At 38.3% G+C, this 24,809-nt stretch overlaps 2 protein-coding genes and 1 long non-coding RNA gene across 3 annotated transcripts in view; 1 reads left to right on the plus strand and 2 right to left on the minus strand.

Annotated features, from left to right (window-relative positions):
- The first annotated feature begins 1,487 nt into the window (after positions 1-1,487).
- On the plus strand, positions 1,488-2,709 carry LOC307144294. Its single transcript, XR_013818721.1, has 2 exons — positions 1,488-1,553; positions 1,594-2,709. It is a non-coding gene; the product is annotated as an uncharacterized lncRNA (long non-coding RNA).
- Positions 2,140-17,744, minus strand: fech (ferrochelatase). The gene is made up of 11 exons (XM_079846551.1): positions 17,527-17,744; positions 15,829-15,937; positions 12,872-12,991; positions 12,639-12,787; positions 8,911-9,045; positions 7,196-7,302; positions 6,610-6,708; positions 6,422-6,529; positions 4,755-4,919; positions 3,965-4,024; positions 2,140-2,992 (listed from the first exon to the last, which is right to left on the minus strand). The coding sequence occupies exons 1-11, from the start codon at positions 17,561-17,563 to the stop codon at positions 2,858-2,860; spliced, it is 1,224 nt and encodes a 407-aa protein (XP_079702677.1). The 5' UTR covers positions 17,564-17,744; the 3' UTR covers positions 2,140-2,857.
- A 1,156-nt stretch (positions 17,745-18,900) lies between these two features.
- nars1 (asparaginyl-tRNA synthetase 1) overlaps positions 18,901-24,809 on the minus strand; it is a 16,368-nt gene continuing 10,459 nt past the window's right edge. The window contains exons 11-15 of the mRNA XM_079847546.1: positions 23,745-23,880; positions 23,163-23,276; positions 22,929-23,060; positions 20,155-20,286; positions 18,901-19,251 (exon numbers count right to left, since the gene is read on the minus strand). Of these exons, the coding sequence (XP_079703672.1) occupies positions 19,120-19,251; positions 20,155-20,286; positions 22,929-23,060; positions 23,163-23,276; positions 23,745-23,880 (646 nt within the window). The 3' untranslated portion in view covers positions 18,901-19,119. The remainder of the gene's footprint in view (positions 19,252-20,154; positions 20,287-22,928; positions 23,061-23,162; positions 23,277-23,744; positions 23,881-24,809) is intronic.

Genomic DNA, 24,809 nt, shown 5'->3' on the forward strand with positions numbered 1-24,809 from the left:
AGAGAACAGCGGAGTTTCAGGATTATTAAACATTCACACAAAGAAACGCCATGGAAATTAATTAATGATCATGTGACTCTGAACTGACGTCATTTCATTGTTTAAGATGTTCTTTGGATAATCTCAAATAATAATAATAAATAACTTAAAGTACATTTTCAACTGATGTACATTTTTACTCGAATTTTGGATGATGATAATATAATTTGTCATGAAAAAAAGGCATCTCTCGTGTTTTTGGAGCCAGCACATGAGGAGTAGAACGAGCAACACAGAGATTGTAAGGTGGAAAAAATGGTTCATGGAGAAGAAAAGTGATTTCTCGTTCATCTCTCTCTCTCCCTCTCCACATCTGTCCTTTCCAATCGCTCATCTGATCAGTCTCTCCTCTACAGAATCACTCACTGGTTCATTTCTCCTTTCTGCTCCATCATCCCCCTGTTTCTCTCTCTCTCTCTCTCTCTCTCTCTGCAGAAATCAATGCTCTCTCTCAATTAGAGGTCACAGAGCCGCTGCAGTTACACTTTTCAATTACCAGGAGGATCCAGCGGCCCCAGAGCATCTCACACACACACACACACACACACGCACACACACACACACACACAGACGCTCACACTCAGGCTCACAATCACACACGCTCACTCTCACACACACGCTCGCACACGCTCTCACTCTCACACACACACACACTCATGCTCACACTCTTAAACGACAAGGGACAGGAAACGGAAGACATTTCTAGATCATGTGACCCCTCGAGAAAAGAAGCTAAAGACGTTTAAACACACAAACTGAAGCGCTTTCTAATCTGATCATCCACAACGTCTGTCTAAAACACCACACTGAGTTAAAGCGAGGCTGACGGACGCGTGAAGGCACGAGATATCAGAGGCGGTATGAAGCCTAGGCACGAGTGAGAGGGGGACCGCAGGTGTCAAAGGTCAGAGTGAGAGGGGACCTGAGGGGGTCAAAGGTCAGAGTGAGAGGGGACCCGAGGGGTCAAAGGTCAGAGTGAGAGGGGGCAGCAGGGGTCAAAGGTCAGAGTGAGAGGGGACCCGAGGGGTCAAAGGTCAGAGTGAGAGGGGGCAGCAGGGGTCAAAGGTCAGAGTGAGAGGGGACCCGAGGGGGTCAAAGGTCAGAGTGAGAGGGGGCAGCAGGGGTCAAAGGTCAGAGTGAGAGGTGATCGCAGGGGTCAAAGGTCAGAGTGAGAGGGGGACCACATGGGTCAAAGGTCAGAGTGAGAGGGGACCCGCAGAGGTCAAAGGTCAGAGCGAGAGGGGGACAGCAGGGGTCAAAGTGAGAGGTGATCGCAGGGGTCAAAGGTCAGAGTGAGAGGGGGACCGCAGGTGTCAATGGTCAGAGTGAGAGGGGACCGCAGGGGTCAAAGGTCAGAGTGAGAGGGGACCCGAGGGGTCAAAGGTCAGAGTGAGAGGGGACCCGAGGGGGTCAAAGGTCAGAGTGAGAGGGGGACCGCAGGGGTCAAAGGTCAGAGTGAGAGGAGGACCGCAGGGGTCAAAGGTCAGAGTGAGAGGGGACCCGAGGGGTCAAAGGTCAGAGTGAGAGGGGACCCGAGGGGGTCAAAGGTCAGAGTGAGAGGGGGACCGCAGGGGTCAAAGGTCAGAGTGAGAGGAGGACCGCAGGGGTCAAAGGTCAGAGTGAGAGGGGACCCGAGGGGGTCAAAGGTCAGAGTGAGAGGGGGACCGCAGGGGTCAAAGGTCAGAGTGAGAGGAGGACCACAGGGGTCAAAGGTCAGAGTGAGAGGAGGACTGCAGGGGTCAAAGGTCAGAGTGAGAGGGGACCCGAGGGGGTCAAAGGTCAGAGTGAGAGGAGGACCGCAGGGGTCAAAGGTCAGAGACTGAGGTTTCAGATGCGCAGGGGATTTTACCACAGGAAGAGTTCAGTCATCAAACCCGTATGACTTCACTCCTCGCCCTATAAAGCCGACTATATCATAATTAATAACCACAGGCCTCAACATGATCAGAACCCGCCGCACGCAGTCATGAGGCTGTTTTAGCCAGTCAAAGTCCTTTTAGTGGAATTGTACAAACGTCCACCTTTACGGATTTTTATCAAGTAAACATAAGCATAACTTTAATATTGTTAGTAATATTTAAACTGGACTAAAACAGATTATCCAGACATTATTTAATAGAAAAGTATCAAATATGTTCATCTCTCAAACATCCTTGTATTACATTGCATCAAATATTTTAAAACTACAGAGATTTGATCATAAAACAAAGCATTTCAATATCATCTTATACTGTATATAAATAGCTATAAAAGCCTGACGTATCAAATATGATACTCAACAAAGAACACACGCACATTTTTTTGTTTTTTTAGATTCTTTATATTTTGTTTAAATGTTTCATAGATTTTTCTGATTATTTATCATGAGATATGACTTGAGCACTATATCCAACTACATTCAGTCACATGATGCTTTAATGGTGTTTCCAGCTCAACATCTCCACAGAAGAAACACAATCACACAGGTTTAAAGCACATGAATGAATGAACTCTCTTCAGCCGTTCTGATGCACACATGCGCGACACACACTTTTAGCACCATGTTTTGTTTTGCGTTTACATTGAAAAATTGGTGAATTTGTGGTGAATTTTTTTTTTGGACTGCATTTAGTTGTTTGAGGGAAGACATGATCACATGCAAGGGAAAAAAAACGGGACGGAAAGACAAAAAGGCGAAGAGGTTTCCGCTGAAACCAAACGTTGGAACGGATGCCGGAGACGTTTGCATGTTTATTCGTCACAGTGGGAAATGGACACACTCCTCTCTCCGTGTTCAAGCTAACCTCGAGCCACGCCGGTCCTGATGAGAGGTCAGAGGTCAGGGTTTCTGGCTGGCGAAGAAGGCCTTGGTCTGACCACAGGTGGGGTTCACACACAGCGGACAGCGGAGGGTCAGCTGACGGGAACACGGCTCGTTGGACTTCAGATGAGCCTGAACCAGATCAGCCAACGCCTGAGAGAGCCAGAGACACGAGTGTGACATGCTTGTTCTGTGACCAAACCTAGTGAGACCACTACATAGGGGGCACTACATAGGGGGCACTACATAGGGGGCACTACATTGGGGGCCCTACATTGGGGGCACTACATTGGGGGCACTACAAAAGGGGCACTACATAGGGGGCACTACATAGGGGGCACTACATAGGGGGCACTACATTGGGGGCACTACATTGGGGGCCCTACATTGGGGGCACTACATTGGGGGCACTACATTGGGGGCACTACATAGGGGGCACTACATAGGGGGCACTACATAGGGGGCACTACATTGGGGGCACTACATAGGGGGCACTACATAGGGGGCACTACATTGGGGGCACTACAAAAGGGGCACTACATTGGGGGCACTACATAGGGGGCACTACATAGGGGGCACTACATAGGGGGCACTACATTGGGGGCCCTACATTGGGGGCCCTACATTGGGGGCACTACATTGGGGGCACTACATTGGGGGCACTACATAGGGGGCACTACATTGGGGGCACTACAAAAGGGGCACTACATAGGGGGCACTACATAGGGGGCACTACATTGGGGGCACTACAAAAGGGGCACTACATAGGGGGCACTACACATTTATTTTTTAAGATTCTTTGATGTTAGAAAGTAAAAAAAAAACGCATTTATTTGAAATAGAATCTTTTGTTTACTGTCACTTTTGATCAATTTAATGCATCCTTGATTAATAAAAATATAGATTTCTGAAAATAAATCTTACTGATCCATACACACACACACTCGCTCACTCTCTCTCAATATATATATATATATATATATATATATATATATATTTTTTTTTTTTTTTTTTTTTTCATATTCATTATCTCTTTATTAATTTAACTATCAAAACAGTGTATGTGGGTAAATATTGACATTATATGACATGATGATGTTATTGCTGCTGTAGAGACTCTCTTACCCTGAAGAACAGAGGATTTCCATTGAGAGATTCTGCTCGTCTTATGTTCTCCACTCCACACTGAAAACACACACACACACACACGTCAACATTTAAGCCAATAATACTGCATATAATATTCAATAATACTGTGTACAATATTCAATCTGCTTACAATATGTACATAAACAGAGACTTTTGATTGAAAATGTAATAATGACTTTTTCTGATGACATAATCAAGGTCGTGTTAGACAAAAATGATCTTATGCTTTTGTGTTACTTTTTGATTCATTGCTATTCTGTAATAGTTTGTTAATGCTTTGAATTAATTTAATTTATATATATATATTTTTCAATTTAATTTTAAAGTTTAAGTTTTTTTTTTTTATATATGTCTCTATATTTTTAGTTTAAAGTAATTAAACAAACTTTTTCCTTGGCAACTGGCTGAAATAAAATAAGTTTAAGTTTATTTGAACTGATTTCAGTTAATGTTTATTTTATTTCAAGTAATGAGAAATATTTCTTATAGTTTTTGTTAATGATATATAGTAAAGTGTGTGTGTGTGTGTGTGTGTGTGTGTGTGTATATATATATATATATATATATAACAATAATGATATACATAAAATATTATACATATTATATAAATACTATTATGGAAGTATACTTAAAATGTTTATATAACTATTACTATTAATAACAATATAAATAGTATTACAATAATTCATATAACAATGATGATAAACATAATATAAATATAATTTTTTATTAATAATAAGATTATAATGCAAGTATAAATACACACCTCTTCTCCGAGGATCTGCGAGTACTCGATGTCGAGTTCGTGCAGTGTCTCGATGTGGTCGCTGGTGAAAGCGATGGGAACCAGCAGGAGATTCTTCTTCCCGCGCTCACACAGGCCCTTGATGACATCATCAGTCTGCGGCCCCAGCCACGGCATCGGCCCCACCTACAGGAGCCCGGCAGGGACACAATTCACCATCACACACACAGCTCAGCTATGGGGGTCCATTTATAACACATAAGGAAAAAAATCATGCTTTTGTAAATCATAATTATGACATAAAAGTAAAATTATGACATACCCAAGTCGAAATTATTACACCGTAAGAAGAAATCATGATTTAAAAAGACAGACTTAAGTCAACTTTGACTTTATCTCAATTTCAACTCATGTCATAATTATAACATAAAAGGTCAGAATAGTAGTATGTCATAATTAAGATTTCCCAAAGCGAGATGTGGCAGAAAGGGCTTCAGTACTCCAGTGCAGTTACAGCTGATGAGCACTAGATGCCTCTCTTTATCAGCTGGTCTCAAACTACAGTTTCAGAACCATTACAAGACAAAACACCAGGGCTGTGAAAGTCCTCAAATAATACACTCAACAGAAAGTGAAAACTTTACTCAATTTAAAGTATCTGAAACTTATTTTCACGTAACTGCCAAAAACATACTCGAGTGAAAATTTAAAAAAAAGTGCAAACTATTAAAATTATTTTATCATTCTGAATCATCTTCATGCAAGGTCAATTAAATTGCATAAATTATTTTGTCAGACAGACGTACAGAGGTTTGGGTTAAAACTAAAAATTATAAAGATAATAATAACGAGACTTTTTCAAAGCGAAAAGTTAAAATTGTAGAGAGTACAGAAATGCAATCAAGTAAAAACACAAGTAGTCAGTAAAGTACAGATCGCACAAAATAATACAAAAAAATTATTCTTTACAATCAACCATGAGTTATATTACATCTGGGTGTTTTTTTTTCATTTTGAATTTTTTTTCTGTTTCTGAAATGAGATGCAGAAAAGCCAATTCAATCAGTTATGTTTCCAGCCACCTACTTATATGCGGATTTTGGGATATCGCATTAAAAAAAAAACCTGGATAGACACGCATAAATCCTAAAATTGTTCATAAAAACGTATGCGCTCAATTGAAGTGGATACAATTTTTATCGGATAAAGAAAACACGCACATAAACTACAATGGAAACACGTTTGATGAATAAATCTAGTAACTCATGAGAGGCTGTGATTGGACAACTGGAGTAACCAGCGGACCAATCACATCGCAGCATCTCAAATGTTGGTTTGGTGTTTCTAAAAGTCAAAGTGTGTGATCAGAATGATTTGGTTTAATTCCCTCCAGAAGCGTCTTACACGAGTGTGTTCACACACACCAGCATCCGAACGCTAGAGAACATGACAGCGTTTACTGTGTTTCGTCTGACGCTCTGAGACACTCGTTTATGATGGAGGGAAAAACAGCCGATTGAAGAAACTTACAGTTTATGACTGATATTTTGCACCAATTTCCCAGGAAGTGACGATTTTGTTCTCTTGAACACATGGGATAGAAACGCTGCTTTTTTCACAAATGTTAAATTCGCACTTTTGGATGGAAACACAGTTATTGACATGTGGCTTTATGAAGTGATCGTGACCTTTGACTGCCAGACGAGTCTGTACGGGTTACAGTGGCCTAATCGCTCCATCACCCTCTGAACTGTAGCGCCAACCTCCTGTGGGTACGGGTCGCCCCTGTTCACCACCTAAACACACACACACACACACTTCATTACTTCTGAGTGGAGACAACACACCAGCGCATCAGACGTTGTGTGTGACTCACTGAGAGCGGCAGAGAGTGAGCCGAGAACAGAATCACCACATCGTCTCTCTTCTCTGGAGGAAACTTCTCCAGCTCATTACGAATATGATCAGCAAAACACTGAAAGAAAACACAGAAATCATCTTTAATTGCAGCAGGAGACGTGAAGTAATAATCATGATGACAGGGAAAGAGCAGCAAACAACCAGCAAGAGTGCATTCAGATGAAATTTAATGATTAATAAAATAACATATTTATATTGAATAAGGCAAATGTGCATGCGAAGTGTCTTCAAAAGTTCAAATTTTTTACATTTTGTCAATTCAAATTATTAATATTATATGTTATTTTATATATATATATATATATATATATATATATATATATATATATATATATATATATATATATTCATTAAAAATATTAATAAAATAATACATATTTATATTGAATAAGGCAAATGTGCATCCAAAGTGTCTTCAAAAGTAATTTTTTTTTATTACATTTTGTCAATTCAAATGCATTGGCCAAATCAACTGGATAAACACATTACATTAAGTTTATTAAACTCAAAAAAGATAGTTTAACAGTGTGATCATGTGTTACCTCAATCAGCAGAGGGTGTGTCGGCCACCTGTCAATCACACTCCAGCGCATCTTTGGCCTGTCAGCGCGGTTATTGTAGTATCTGTATATAGCGTTCAGACTGCTGCCTGATCACACACACATTCACAGATTACACTTCAGATGCATCAGAAAGATGATTTTACAAAAACATGTAGCAATTACAAACCCTAAGGGCCAGAATTACTAACGGCTTGAGCCAGAGCAAACGCTCTTCAGGCGTTAAAAACTACTAGGATTTACTAAAAGCATTCAGTGAAAAATTAGCAATGGACAGTTATTTTTACGGCCTAACTTATTGCATATGCATTTTTAGGAAATTTATGGGAGGAGAGTATTTAAAGAGGCCATTAAGCCCTTTTACAAAGTCTTGATGTTGTTTCAGTCTCTCCTAGATCAGGTTTTCCAGCTTGAATGTTGATTATTCTCCTCATATTCTCCATTGTTGCGGCTCCTCTCTTCCCAGTCTGTCAGTAACGCTCTGTTTACTTCCTGTCTCTATGAAGCCCCTCCTTCTGAAAAGCACACTGTGCTCTGATTGGTCGGCTGGATCAGTGTGTTGTGATTGGTCGAGCGCTTCGAGTGTGTTTGGGAAATGTCCCGCCCCTTACCATAACCACCAGTTTAACACACTACTAAATAACTCAACCAGGCCCCGCCCCTTTATTCTGCGCATGAATTATTATAATGAGGAATATTGTGACGTGTTCGTTCCCGGAAGAAACTCAAGACTACAATGGAGGCGTTTCAGGAGTTCAGAAACACTGACTCTGATATACAGAAGAACTCCCGCTGGAGGGTCTTTGTGCTTTGGAACTTTGCAGAGCTTTTTACTGGTACATTCCTCTGAGCTTTTCTCATTTGTAATGTCTCTCAGACATCTCTCTTTCTACAGTCTTTCTTCAAATCTCCCTCTTGCTCACTCTCTCTCCTCCCCGATCACAAGTAGACATGCCTTAATTGCGGATTGGCTCTTTCTCTCCTCCCTCATCATGAGTGGACACGCCCCCTACTGCTGATTGGCTCTCTCTCCTCCCTCATCACGAGTGGACACGCCCCTTACTTCCGATTGCTCTCTCTCTCTCCCCATTACGAGTGGACACACCCCCTACTGCTGATTGGCTCTCTCTCTCTCCCCATTACGAGTGGACACACCCCCTACTGCTGATTGGCGCTCTCTCCTCCCTCATCACGAGTGGACACGCCCCTTACTTCTGATTGCTCTCTCTCTCTCTCCCCATTACGAGTGGACACACCCCCTACTGCTGATTGTCTCTCTCTCTCCCCCCATTAGGAGTGGACACACCCCCTACTGCTGATTGGCTCTCTCTCTCCTCCCTCATCACGAGTGGACACGCCCCTTACTTCTGATTGCTCTCTCTCTCTCCCCATTACGAGTGGACACACCCCCTACTGCTGATTGGCTCTCTCTCTCCTCCCCATTATGAGTGGACACGCCCCCTCCTGCTGATTGGCTACAAGTGTGATGTGCTGCTCAGTCCGATCCACTTTTAACAGAGTTTCTCAGAAATCGCTTACTGCACCTTTAATTTGCGCATTGTCAGTATTTCAGTCGGAGATCTTTCCACTCCCATCTGTGCTTTTATGGAATTGCTAATTTGTCGTGTTCAGTAAATCTAGCCCTAACTCTGTTAAAGGCTTTTGAAGGGTAAAACAGTGGTGTGTGCGAGCAGCACCTGTGGTAGAACAGCTGTATTGTGGGTATTGTGTAAAGGCCACGGCTCTCTCCACTCCGTCCTTCTCCATCTGCTCGATGGCTTCCTCAGTCAGAGGATTCACGTACCGGAAACCGATGTAAAACTTGTGTGGAGCTGCACAAACACACAGAGACAGATGATTAACACTGATTATCACTGGCACATTTCATCACACACATTAATTATCAATGGCACATTTCATCTTATACTACATCTTTAGTTCGTCAGGTTCATTTTCACGACAGGTCGATTTACTTGTTGATTGCTAGTTGCTTAGTTAGCAGATTGCTAACTGCTTATTCTGCAGTTTTTATTCTATTATAATTTACTTTTATTTTGCACCAGTTTTATTAATATTTTGAAATAATATTTTTATTTTTCATACTAATTTTAGTTTACTTTTTAGTAATTTCACTATGTGCTTTGTCATTTTATTATTATTATTTAAATATTGCTATTTAGTTTTCATTTACTTAATTTTTAGATAGATTAGATAGATTTATTTTATTTCGAGTTAATTTTATTCCAGTTTTTTTTTTTTTGCCAAAGCAATATTTCTTGTTTTCGTTTAATCTTTATATATTATTTAATTTCAGCTTTATTTCAATTAACAGAAATGTTTTAATAGTTTTAGTTAATGATAATAATCATGTTTTGCACAATTTTTTTTTATCTCTTTTGTTGATTATTATACTATTATTTTACTATAAATTGAGAGTTAATTATGAAATATGAACATTAACAACAAAATGCTTGAATTTCCAAAGCATGTGTTGAATTAAGCAAACAAATGAATGAACAGATAACATTAACTGATAATATTATTTGTTCATTAATTTTTTTGTTTAATTCAACACATGCTTTGGAAATTCAAGCATTTTGTTGTTAATATTTCATATTTCATGCTCAGAACCAAATCATAACACAGTTACTGGCACATTTCCACATCCTGCTTAAGTTTTATTATTATTATTATTATTATTTTGAAGATTAATTAGCAGATTAAATAATCTGCTGCTTTTATTTATTTATTTTTAATGATTATTTTATTTAGTTATTTCTTATTTTTATTGTTGACATGACCAGCCTGATTTATTTTCCTTATTTATACAGTTATTTTACTGTACATTGAGAGTAATTTATTAGTTTACTTGAACACATGATGTTTTGGGATGACATTAATGAGCAGGTTATACTGTGGATCATAACTAAATCTTGTCTGTTAATGAAAAACTGCTAACCTTATGAAAAGAGGAATATGGCGCTTTTCAAGTAGGAAGTCCCACTGAAGTCATTCATGAGTTTATCAGAGGTGTGTGTGTGTGTGTGAGAGAGACACTCCTCTGAGGTTCATCTATCATTCACACACACACTCTTATCTCGTCTTTATCAGCACTAAACACTGACTGCATATCTTTTCAATAAAGACGACAGTTTGTCTGTTTGTCTCTGATTATTTTATGATCCGTTACAAAAGACACTCGACACCATCAGACTGTCTCAACGCAAAGTTCATCAGCATTAGAATTTGAACATTGCTTTGATATTTTCAATATTTTATGTGCCACAAACCTCATAGAAGCTATATGTGTTCATTTATAAAGACACAATTAATTCTGTTAAAAAATAATACTTTGTATAATACAAATATTTCTATTAAACGCTTCTATTAGACTTTAGCTCTTTATTGGTGTTAATGAAGACCTTTTAACATCCTCAGAATCCTTCAACTGCACAAAAGGCTCTCTTTATCAGATTATTAAAATGTTCTTAGAACTGAGAAAAATGGTTCTTGGCATCGCTGTGAAAATTCCATTTCGGAATCTTTATGTTTAAGAGTGTATTACATTTTTTACCCGACTATATGACTGAACTGTTACATGTATTTTTTTTTTTTTTTTATGTAAATGTAACTTTTTTAACAATTTTTTTTTAATGTAAAATTGAATGCCTGTTATTTATCTCAATACATTTTGTTAATTATTTATTTGAATACTTGTACATATACATTCAATTGAATCGTTTTTTTTTTTTTTTTTTATCGTTATTTTCTTCAGACATTTTTAAGTGAGACTTAAAATGAAACCCAAAAATGAAAATTATCTCATAATTTACTTTCCTCTTTCAGCTGAACATATGCAATTAAATAATATATTGGCTCTTACCAGCTTCGTAAAAGCTCCAAAAAGTGCGTCTATCCATCATAAAATCAATCTACAGTGGGTTAATAACGGCCTTCTAAAGCAAAGCCATGGCTTCTTGCACGAAAAATATCCATATTTAAAACTTTATGAACTATAATCACTGGCTTCCAGCAACAGGCGTTTCAGAAGGACTTTATTAACCCGATGGAGTCGCATGGATCACTTTTATGATGGACGGATGTGCTTTTTGGAGCTTCAAAACTCTGATCATGTTCGGCTGAAGGTCAAGTCACCTTTATTTATACAGCGCTTTTTACAATAAAGAGTGTTTCAAAGCAGCTTTACAGTGATAACCGGAAAATAATCCAATAAAGTTTGTTTCTAGAAGAAAATAGCGTCATGTTCAGTGACGGTTCATTTTTGTTGTAAAAAAGTTATTAATTTAGTTCATTTATATTTATATATAAACCGATATATCTGATATATACAGTGCTATGCATAAGTTTAGACACCCATGCTAAAGTTGACTAAAAAGAGGAATAAAAAAATCATCTTTTGGAAATTGAACTTAATGCCTTAATTTAAAAAATTAGGAAAAATCCAACCTTTAAGGACACCAATTTTCTTTGTGAATGAATAATGTATCGTAAATAAATAAATGTTCTTCCTTAAAATACAGGGTGCATAAGTTTGGACACCCCTATGTTAAATTCCCATAGAGGCAGGCAGATTTTTATTTTTAAAGGCCAGTTACTTCATGGATCCAGGATACTATGCATCCTGATAAAGTTCCCTTGGCCTTTGGAATTAAAATAGCCCCACATCATCACATAGCCTTCACCATACCTGGAGATTGGCATGGGGTACTTTCCATAAGATCATCTCTCAATGCAAATCAAACTAGCTATTAGGCTAACTGAAATAAAACCATGCCAATCTCTAGGTATGGTGAAGGCTATGTGATGATGTGGGGCTATTTTAATTCCAAAGGCCAAGGGAACTTTATCAGGATGCATAGTATCCTGGATCCATGAAGTAACTGGCCTTTAAAAATAAAAATCTGCCTGCCTCTATGGGAATTTAACATAGGGGTGTCCAAACTTATGCACCCTGTATTTTAAGGAAGAACATTTATTTATTTACGATACATTATTCATTCACAAAGAAAATTGGTGTCCTTAAAGGTTGGATTTTTCCTAATTTTTTTAATTAAGGCATTAAGTTCAATTTCCAAAAGATGATTTTTTATTCCTCTTTTTAGTCAACTTTAGCATGGGTGTCTAAACTTATGCATAGCACTGTATATATATATATATCACAAAACGGTGATGTCAGCTCAGTTCAGTTCTCATATAATGATGTCAATGCAGTAAGCTCAATAATATTGTGGAATATTAAATTAAGTGTCCCCAACTAAGCAAGCCAAAGGCAAGAAAAGGCGAAAGAAGAAAGTCATATACACATGGGAAGGTGAGCAAATCATGAGATAATTTTTCATTTCACTGTAAGAGCCCAGGTATATTTATCTCCGCATGTGTTTCGAGTTTAACCCTGCGCTCTCACCCGTCTCCGGACACATCTCGTCCAGGAGTTTGACCATTCCCTCGCCCTGCATGCTGGTCCAGGCTTTGATAGGAGAGCCTCCTCCGATCTTGCTGTACTGCTCCTGGATCTTCGGTGTGCGTCTCTTGGCAATGAAAGGGCCGAGTTTACTGCGACACACGGGAAACACACACGTTTGAGAAGCTCTGAAAGACACCACAGTTTTTCACTCGCTCCAGTCCAGAGATTCTTACTTTTGCACGGGAAGTTTCATGAGGTCTGTGTCCATGAAGAGCCGTAAGAGGAAGTCATGCACGTCTTCCAGTTTCTCCGGGCCGCCCATGTTCAACATCAGAATCCCTGTTTTGGGTTTTCTGCAGATGAAATGAGTCGATCAGCCGTGCATTTCCTCAAACCGTAGTTCCAACAAACAGCATATTGAAAACTAACGTGCTTGTAACTAGTTTAGTTAAATTCATTTACAGTCAAACCAAAAATTATGCAGACACCAGATATCATTTTTGATATTGTTTCACTAGTGTGTGCAGGACACTATACTTCATTTATGTAAGTGAGGAGAGTAAATAAAGTAAACTGTGACATATTATACACAAAAAATTCTTCATACCAGTAAAATTTATGAAAAATTTGGGACCAAAAATGATTGGGACACTTTGAGCTGATCATGTTTTGCTGAAGTGTTTTGTCTTTAATTGCTAATGCTCTTTTTACACACAGACTGAACAGAATGAAGCATTGCTTGGTGATTGGTTGAGCTGAACTGGTATTATCTAATTGTGTAGTTAAATTTAACAGCTGACAGATATTCAACATCACTCATGTGTGAGACAGTCTAACAGAAGGACGGACAAAACCAGTCAAATATCAACTGAGTTCATAACTCTGAGTTCTGCTCATATTTTATTACCGTTTTCTAAACTATAGCGAATAAACTGAGATAATGTGAGAAATGTTGAAGGTGTCTGAATAAATTTTGGTTTGACTGTGTACAGCGCATTTAATAACGACAGAGCGTTATTAATATAAGTAGCAATAAAACAAGTAACAGAATAAAACAAATCACAGAAGTACACAACAATAAATTCGCACAAAATAAAAACATATACAGCAGTTAGTCCAGCCCATTGGCCATTTTAAAGTCTCCCTGTGGTGAAAATCCAAGTTATTTATGTGTCTATGTGGTGTTTTTAATATGCTTTAAGACAAAGCATGTGTAAGTTCATAAGTCGACAGCATTGCTGAGTATTTCCTCCTTAAAACTGCAGTGAACCAAAGACAGTCTCAAAAACACGCTTTGAAATCACTGGTGTTTCTGACATCACAAACTACCTTGTAACCAATCAGATCAACGTGTGACCGTCAGCCAGTGGATCTCTGAGCTGGGTGAGTGAGTGGAGGCGGGGCTCATTTGCATATTCATAGAATCATTACGTTTAAAAAAAATGTTTAAATATGTAATTTTGGTGATTAAAGGTGAGTTTTAAGAGTTACAATTTTGGACAGAATTGAAAAATTCTGCTTTTACATCTGAGTTTATTTGTTTATCAAGTGCCGGGGTAAAAATGGCTCCCAAATTTTTTGCACAAGTGCCTACGGTGTTTATGAGCACTTCAGTCTTAGAGTCATTTAATGGAAGAAAGTTTTCCACCATCCAACATTTAACAAACAATCAAACAAAGACTGGAGAGATACGTTATGCTCACTATCGCTGCACGATATTCAAGAAAAATGCGATATGCGATAACTCATTAAATAATGCGATATTCGATATGTGTGTAAAATAAACTTAAATTCTTAATATCTATTATATAACCTACATACGCGTTTCACATTCTTTGTGTGACGAGAAAACATCCCTACAGCGTCTGACAGTGAACATCAGTGTTTTACTGAAACAGAAGTGTTATTGTAACATCAGTGTAAACCACAGGGTTCAGGTTATCCTACATTAGGGTTATTAAACAACACAAACTGAATAATCAAATGTGAAAATAAAACACTGCTTAGTTTTCACTGTATGAATTAAATATATACTGATTCTTATTAAAGCTACAAAAGTGATTCAGCCGAGAGCACTGAGTGATTTTCTCTTTGTCTTTTGTTCATGACCGCAGTTATTGCAAGCCGTTGCGATATGCACATCGCGATATATACATTTGCAATATTTCGATATATTGTGCAGCCCTGGTTTTATTGGAAGATAAAGCTGTATGTCGTCTGCATAACAGTGATATGAAATCTAATGCAAAATACAAAAAATATTGGCTAATGGAGGGAGAACAAAACCGGGCCTAAGACGGAGCCCTGTGGCACACAAAGACTTTAGATATACAAAAACGGTGCGCTCTTATTACTATGAATGGGGATATTCCGTGCAATATTGCGGAATAAGCCCCGCCCTCTAAATAAAAGAGCCAATGGGCAATTGGTAAAGTCATCGCTTCACTGCAGCCGCCGTTAGAAGCTCAGACTTCATTGGTGATTTCAATGTAATGGTAAGCTTGGTGAACAGCTTTGGAGAATTTATTATATAAAATATAATTAACATTATAGTGTCACAATATATTGCAATACAAAAATGCAACAATATGTATTGTGTAAAATAAAATTTCTGTGTGAGGAGTTTTCAGAGTTTTAGTGTCAGTACTACATTAAACTACTATATATAATGTTGAATATAATGTATAATGATGCAGTGGGAGAATATTTGTGTGTCCTGATAATGCCAAATGTCTTGTTACTAGTAAAAAGTGTCCTACATTATTTTAAATATATCTAGTCAGTGAAAGAGTTCAAGCATATTCATTTACAATAATTCTGTTTTCAGCTTCAGAATCATGAATATTGTTATTCTGGTGTCTCTATTGTCCTGAGCATTGGGTTATCAGCACCAAGTCCAAGACTATTCATTTACACCCACAAAGTAATATCAAATTTAGCTTTTTAATCAACAGAACATTTTTTGTTAACCTTTTATCATGTCTTGGAGCATCGCAATAATATCATATCTTGAGTTCAGTGTTGTGATATGAGGGTATCATTATTAATGATACCCTCATACACTCAATTATTAATAGATGTTTTTCTACAGAACTAGTGTTTGTGTGAGTTTTGTTTTTGAGGATGTGTGATCAGGTGATTTCCCAGCAGGCCTTGAGGCGCACAGGAGGAAGTGAGTGTTTAATTGTACCTGTTCTCTTGAGTCTCTGGAGTGGGTGAAGTGGCGAACGCAGCGGCCGTCGACTGTCGTCTGAGAAACACACTCGTGCACAGACTCACGGAAGGACTGCATCTGACCACTGACACACACACACACACACACACACACACACACACACACACACACACACAGCATCGCCGTCAGGCACAAAACACAAGCATGACCAGAGCACACGCACATGAACACATAGTTTTGCAGATCAAAATTATGGGGAAAAAAAAATAAAAATAAAAAAATTATATATATATATATTGCATAAAGTAAACAAATGAATTTTGGCATTGTGCACCAAAACAAACGTTACAAATCGACCCAAGATATCAAAACTAAATGATGAGTCTGTATTTCATTGTTATTTTTAATTATGAAGGCTCAAAATGGCATAAATAAATACATCAATAATATGAAAATAAATACAGGAATATATGACTTGATAAAGCAATACTGTGAATTAATTATATTTAGGCCTATTTTTTTGCATTAATGCTTTAACACAACAAATGCACACAAACACATGGTTTTGCAGATCAAATTTATGAAAAAAAAAAATATATATATATATATATATATTTTGCATAAAGTAAAACCTGTAAAACCCAAGCCTCGTTAAAAACCTGTATGATATCAAAACTACATAATGATCGAGTCTGTATTTCATTTGATGAATTTTAGAGTTCATTTAAAATAAACACAGCTTTAAGTCTTTTTTAGTGTGAAATATCATACTTTTTTTTTTTTTATTACCAAGGTTCAAAATGGCATAAATAAATAAATACATAACTAATATGAAAATAAAGGAATATAAGACTTGATTAAACATTACATTATTTATTATATTTAAGCCTATTTTTTTTGTATGAGTTTTTTTAAACAACAAATGCACATGAAACATTGTTTTACAGATCAAATTAAATAATACAAATATATATTTAGCAATTTGATATCACTTTTAATGCCAATTAAGCAAAAATAATTACATAACTTATTTTATACATAAATTATGCATTAATTTACTGTTAATGCATTATACATATGTATATTGCATTCTTCCTTTATGTGGTTTTGTAAGTCTATTGTCTATGTCATTTATTTCTTGCATTTTTTATTTTGAAATAGTGCATTCATTATTCAACATATTAATTTAACAGCATATCAGAATTAGTACTATCATATAATATTTCTTATATTCTTTAAGACTGACCATAACACCGTGGCATGTATGATATAATAAATACAAAAAAGCCTATAATAATATTGCACGTGTCTCTATGAGAGCGCTGCAGTTGCGCCGCGCGGCCGCTGGGAGTCGCTGATGGCGCAGTTACGCAAGTTGTAAAAGCATGTATTGTGTAACATGATGTTTAACGCCACAGAAACTTTAACTCCCGCTTTTTGTTGACGATTCGCTCATGTAAACTTCATGCCCTCATTTTAAAAACATTAAATGAAAACATCTGTGCGAATATTCAGTGAAGAGGTGAAAAACTGCAGGAAGAAACCAGAGGAAAGTCATCGAGACACTTTAACCTTCATGAACAGAGCTGACATAAACACAGCTCATTTCAGCCCTCACACTGCTCATTCTGCACGATTAATTACATTTTTGATTACATAATCATCTCAATGAATGAATGTCATGTGTGTATTTAGATTCATAAACACACTTACGCTGTATCAGCCGGCACGCGCCTCCCAAAACCGCCATTATTTACCGCTCGGATTTAATATCTCCTCGTATTCCAACGGGAGAAAACAAAGAAAAGCTTGAACTGAAGATTTAAAGCGCTTTGCTTGTCTCTTCTGTCTCTCTAAAGCAATGAAATTCCGATATAGCGCTGCTGATCGGTGTCAGTGTTATCACTGCGTCATGACGTGTTCCGCTGGCCCCGCCCCCGTGTACGTACACACCCTCCCGTGCGTCATCACGTCAGGACAGGATCAAACGGCACAAATAAATTTGCCAATCCACACAAGCATAATAGTACATATAGTACTAATATTATGTCGATTATATATATATTACTAATAGTAATATATTTATTAGTAGATATAGTACTAATAAAATGTCGTTTATATATATTTTTATATATATATATATAAACGACATTTAAGTAAATAAGTGACAACCTGATAAAACAAACACAATAAATTGTTTTACTTTTACCCTTTAGTTATTATTCCCTATATTTTTTACTCTTTTAATCTTATTTAATAAAAGGACAGGACTAAATTAAGATCTTTATGCGTGTATATCCGTTTGTCCTGATCTATCTTTTGATTGCTTTACACGGATTACACGGAAGTGAAAAGCAAAGACGTTGGAGTTAAGCTGTTTTTAACAGGTATTTCCTGGCGCAACTGGTTCTGCTACAAACCATAAAACAGTTTTCCTCTTTCACTTAAACAAACCAACTAATCATCACAAATTGTTCTTATAAGTTTTTTTTTGTTATTCAGTTTGTCATTAACAATTAAAAAATCTCTATCATTGTGCAATGGGTCAGAATTTCTAGCCCAATTGTTATGAATATTATTATTTTAATGCTTTATTCAAATATTAGATTCACAAATTGCTTGTCTTTCGCCTCCAGTCCATTGTATCTTGAGTTTCTTCCGGGAACGAACACGTCACAATATTCCTCATTATAATAATTAATGCGCAGAATAAAGGGGCGGGGCCTGGTTGAGTTAGTTAGTAGTGTGTTAAACTGGCGGTTATGGTAAGGGGCGGGACATTCAAACACACTCGAAGCGCTCGACCAATCACAACACACTGCTCCAGCCGACCAATCAGAGCACAGTGTGCTTTTCAGAAGGAGGGGCTTCATAGAGACAGGAAGTGAACAGAGCGTTACTGACAGACTGGGAAGAGAGGAGCCGCAACAATGGAGAATATGAGGAGAATAATCAACATTCAAGCTGGAAAACCTGATCTGGTAGAGCCTGAAAAGATTTTGAACAAGTGTATAATAGGTTTAATAGCAGTGCAGTTGAGCTGCTCTCTGACGCCCTCTAATGGATTAAAACACAAGTGCATCATCATCATCATCATCTCGTTGATTTATTATGCCACATATGAACATTACAGACACAATCATCTTCCAAACCGTCTTCTGATTAGATCTTTAAGCATGACGTGTATATATGAATATGGTCTATATTAATGGTCAGTAATATATAAGTATGGTCTGAAGCAATGAGAGGGAGTGCTGTGATTTTGTAGTTGGTCTCTTGCAGTGATGTGTGTGTGTGTGTGTGTGGTTAAGGCCGGCAGCGCTGGATGAAGCGTGGATACAGGCAGACGTCACGGATGTGGTGCCGGTTCAGGAGCCAGGTGAGGAACCGCTCCAGTCCCAGACCGTACCCACCGTGAGGACACGTGCCGAACTTCCTCTGCAACACACACACACACACACACACACACACACACACACACACACACACACACACGTCAATATATTTTAATCATTGTGAGCTGGTCAAAATATTCAATATTGAAGATAACTCGTATCATTATTGTTTTTACGCTATCAATCAATAAAGTTGCTCGACGCATTTGTCATATATTAAAATATTTTATATGCTAGTAAATATTGCTGTTTATTTTGTATTGGTACAATTGTGCATGTAAATGTTAATTAAAATTGTATTTAATATTCTTCCAGCAAACAGGACTTGATTATTACAGAATTACATTTATTAACTAGTTTTTAGTTGTACATTAAACACTGTTGCCAACAATAGCTATTTAAAAACAAAATTCACTATTTTAAATCATTTCAGGGCAAATACAAAACTATCAAGATGTACACGATCATTCAAAAGTGTACATTAAGGTTTTTAACGTTTTCTGCTCATCTTACGCTGAGTTTATTTGATCAAAAATACAGTGAAATATTAATATAATGTAAATCATCTGTTTTCTATGTGAATATAGTAAAGTGTAATTTATTCCTGTGATCAAAGCTGAATTTTCAGCATCATTACTCCAGTCTTCAGAGTCACATGATCCTTCACAAATCACTCTAATATGATGATTTGATGCTTATAAACATTTATGATCATTATCAATGTTGAAAACAGTTAATATTTTTGTGAAACCGTGATAGATTTTATTTCTCGGGATCCTTTAATGAATATAAAACAGCTTTTTTTTTTTTTTTTAATCAAATCTTTTGTAACATTATAAATCTCAATTCTGATCAATTTAATGCATCCATGCTGAATACAAGTATTCATTTATTTCTCTAATCTTACTACAGGAGTGTGTGTGAAGCACTGGCAGGAGGCTGTTACCTGGTCAGTGTACCAGTAGTAGGGTGTGGGGTCGATTCCCTCTCTCTTATACCCGTCCAGGAGCTCCTCAGCGTCCCAGATACGCATGGATCCTCCCACGATCTCCCCGACGTTAGGCATCAGCACATCCACCTGACACACACACACATCAGCCTTTCACAACACTGCTCTCCTGCACACTCATTTACAATGCCTGGCTGGTAGCTCCGCCCACAGTGAAATCCCATTGGTCCACATAAATGCATGTTAAACACCACATAAGTTTTGATTGGCTGTGAATGTAATGGTTTTGGTGTAGACGGAAAATAATGTTACTGGATGTTTGTTTCGAGGCTGGTTTTGACAAGGGCTGGGTATCGTTCAAACATTTCCGTTTTCAATACGATACTTTTTTTCGATACTAATTTTCTGAACAGATGTTATAGCAAAGGCTGTAACATTAATGTGAACAAGGAAACTGTTAATGCAGCCAACCTTAAGGAGAAGCGCACTTAAAGGAACACGCCGACTTTTTGGGACTTTAGCTTATTCACCGTATCCCCCAGAGTTAGATAAGTCCACACACACCCTTCTCATCTGTGTTCGTACCGTTGTGGTGAACAAATGAGTCCTATTGAAGAGATGAGTCCGAGCTTAGGACCCCATTATATGCCTGATCTAAATCTGTTCTTGCGAACTCGACAACTTGTAGCTAATGTGAGCTGTTTTAGTGTTATTAAGTGGTAGCTTTATGTAGAATGCTAAATCCCGCTGCTATATACAAGGTAAGATTAAATTGTATATTGTATATGTAAATTGTATATATTCTATAGCTAATATTTAAAATCTCAAGTTATTTCAATATCAATAGCAGAGGAGAAAGACCGCGAAATTTTAAAATACGACTGTTATTGTGTCACGAAATGTAGTTTTAAGAGTTTCTCAGTCGAGAATGTAGTTGTTTGAAGCTCAAATATGTTGTTTATTTATAAAAAAAAAAACACACTAACAACGAGAGATGTTTAATTTCACAATCTATAGCTTCAGTTAAATACTAGTATATAGTGGAGCGGCTAAGTGCTTATGTTTGGCAGAATCGTTCAGTTTATGATACAAGCGTGAAAATTGGCATGAGCAGTCTCCATGGGTCACTTGACAAGAAAATTGTCCGAGCCACTTGAAATTTCAAGATGGCGGCCATTTTTCAAGATGGCCGACACCTTAGTGGAGCAGTTAAGTGATATAGTGGTTTATTTGGTGATACAAGCATGAAAATTGGCATGAGCAGTCTCTGTGGGTCACTTGACAATAAGCCACCCACAGCTACTTGAAATTTCAAGATGGCGGCCATTTTTCAAGATGGCCACCACCTTAGTGGAGCAATTAGGCTTAAGAAATCATTTAGTTGGTGATACAAGCATGAAAATTGCCATGAGCCTAATTGCTCCACTAAGCAAATTGTGGCCACCATCTTGAAATTTCAAGTAGCTGTGGGTGGCTTATTGTCTAGTGACCATCAGAGACTGCTCATGCCAATTTTCATGTTTGTATCACCAAATAAACCACTATATCACTTAACTGCTCCACTAAGGTGTCGGCCATCTTGAAAAATGGCCGCCATCTTGAAATTTCAAGTAGCTGTGGGTGGCTTATTGTCTAGTGACCCACAGAGACTGCTCATGCCAATTTTCATGCTTGTATCACCAAATAAACCACTATATCACTTAACTGCTCCACTAAGGTGTCGGCCATCTTGAAAAATGAAAAATCTTGAAATTTCAAGTGGCTCGGACAATTTTCTTGTCAAGTGACCCATGGAGACTGCTCATGCCAATTTTCACGCTTGTATCATAAACTGAACGATTATATCACTTAGCCGCTCCACTAATATGAAAAATATAAGTTAAAATACATTAATGACTCGTTATAACGTAGTACAAACTTCTTCTATAATAAAGTGATTTTGTATGATTTATAACCAGGCACTAAAGCGATTACCCATAAAACGTGCTTTGAACCAATCGGATTGCTTGGGTCCTAAGCTCGGACTCATCTCTTCAGTAGGACTCGTTTGTTCACCACACCGTAACTCTGTCTGACGCACCCACCGCTAGCCTAGCTTAGCACAAAGACTGGAGGTAAATGGCTCCAGCTAGCACACTGCTCTCAATAAGTGACAAAATAACGCCAACATTTTCCTATTTACATGTTGTGATTTGTAAAGTCACAGCGTGTACAAATAACAAGGTCACATGACACACAGCCGTCTTCTAACCGTATACACACTGGGAACTATATTCTCAAAAGGCGAAGCACTACTACTTCTGCGGAGTGATTTTTTCCCAGTGTGTATACGGTTAGAAGACGGCTGTGTGTCATGTGACCTTGTTATCTGTACACACTGTGACTATACAAATCACAACATGTAAATAAGAAAATGTTGGCATTATCACATACTATTTACTTTCTTTGTTTACCAGTTCTAACAAAGTATTAGATATGACTGACAGAGATTGTAAACTAATGAAGACGGAGAATGTGAGTGACCGCTGGTGTTCTCAGCGCCGCCCGTCAAAATAAAAGTCCCATTTCCAACACATCGGCCAATCAGAAAAACTTGAAAAAAATGCCAAATATCGGCCTTGGCAATATATGGGTTGACCACTACATCTGGGTACTTCAGCCAATAGTTCTAGGAATTATGAAAAGGTTCCTCCGCTGCGAAAGACCCTCTTGATCCCCAGCCCTAGTCATAGCCCTATGGGTTAATGCCAGAGAAGTGTGTGTGATCTGACCGATTCAGTGAGGCGCCGGTCCTCAGGGCAGCGCTGCATGTAGAAGGATTTGATCTCAGCCGGGAATCGACACAGCAAGATCGTCTCGTTGATGGCGTCGGTCATCAGGCGCTCAGGGGCTTCTGGGATATCCTGTGGAAATGACACACAAACGGTCAAACATCATCATAACTCGAGCGTTTCTTCATAGTTCAGAGCTCTCTGCAATAGCGTACGAGACTCGGCGTAACAAACCTCTCCAAACTCGTAAAACGTCCCATCATCCTTCTTGATGTTGTGCTCCTTTAGCCAATCAATGGCCTCGGTGTAGTTCATCCTCCTGAACGGGCGTTTGGGAGGCTTGAAGTCCTGCAGGAGGAAAATAAAAAGATCATATTTTATATTTTAAGATCAACATTTTACATAATAATTTGTTAACAAACAAGTATTCATTACTTCAATGAGCTCATTTGTCTCTGCATTCAATTACTAAGTTTTTTAAATTAATACATTTTTAGCTAACTGTGATTTTGTATATGTACATTTCTGAAATACATAACTTAGACAGTTACCTCTGATAACAGATCACTCTAAATTGTAATATTGTGAAAAGCACTATACAAATAAACGTGAATTGGATTGAATAATAACTATTCAAAAGAATATTCACAATGTTTCCCAATTACATGAATTTTACAGGCCTGAAAACACAATCCAGGCTTTTAAAATGAATGTTTCCATGTTTTCCCTGAGTGCGAGAACCTCTGTATAATAGTTTACTGATGTTCAGAAACCCATATAATGGTGTTGTGTGAGGTCAGAGGTCAGGGGTCGTACAGGGTTGAGGTCGTAGAGCAGTTGGGCGGCAGGAGACTTCAGGACTCTGTCGACAACGTCACACACCAGATCCTCCAACCTGTTCAGAAGGTCTTCATAACTCATGAAGGGACACTCAGCCTCGATGTGGGTGTACCTGAGAACACACACACACACACACACACACACACGTTAGGTTTTCATGTTTAATGGGGACATTACATAGGCGTAACGGTTTTTATACTGTACATTCTCTCCCCTTACACTAACCAGACCCCTAAACCTACCCATCACACACACACACACACACACACACACACTAACCCGACCCCTAAACCTACCCATCACACACACACACACACACACACACACACACACACACACACACACACACACACACACACACACACACACACTAACCCGACCCCTAAACCTACCCATCACACACACACACACACACACACACACACACACACACACACACACACACACACACACACACACACACACTAACCAGACCCCTAAACCTACCCATCACACACACACACACACACACACACACACTAACCCGACCCCTAAACCTACCCATCACACACACACACACACACACACACACACACACACACACACACACACACACACACACACACACACACACACACACACACACACACTAACCAGACCCCTAAACCTACCCATCACACACACACACACACACACACACACACACACACACACACACACACACACACTAACCAGACCCCTAAACCTACCCATCACACACACACACACACACACACACACACACTAACCCGACCCCTAAACCTACCCATCTCACACACACACACACACACACACACACACACACACACACACACACACACACACACACACACACACACACACACACACACACACACACACACACACTAACCCGACCCCTAAACCTACCCATCTCACACACACACACACACACACACTAACCCGACCCCTAAACCTACCCATCTCACACACACACACACACACACACACTAACCCGACCCCTAAACCTACCCATCTCACATCACTTTGTATTTTTACATTTTC

The sequence above is a fragment of the Squalius cephalus genome (assembly GCF_949319135.1).
Source record: "Squalius cephalus genome assembly, chromosome: 17".
NCBI classification, from domain to species: domain Eukaryota; kingdom Metazoa; phylum Chordata; class Actinopteri; order Cypriniformes; family Leuciscidae; genus Squalius; species Squalius cephalus.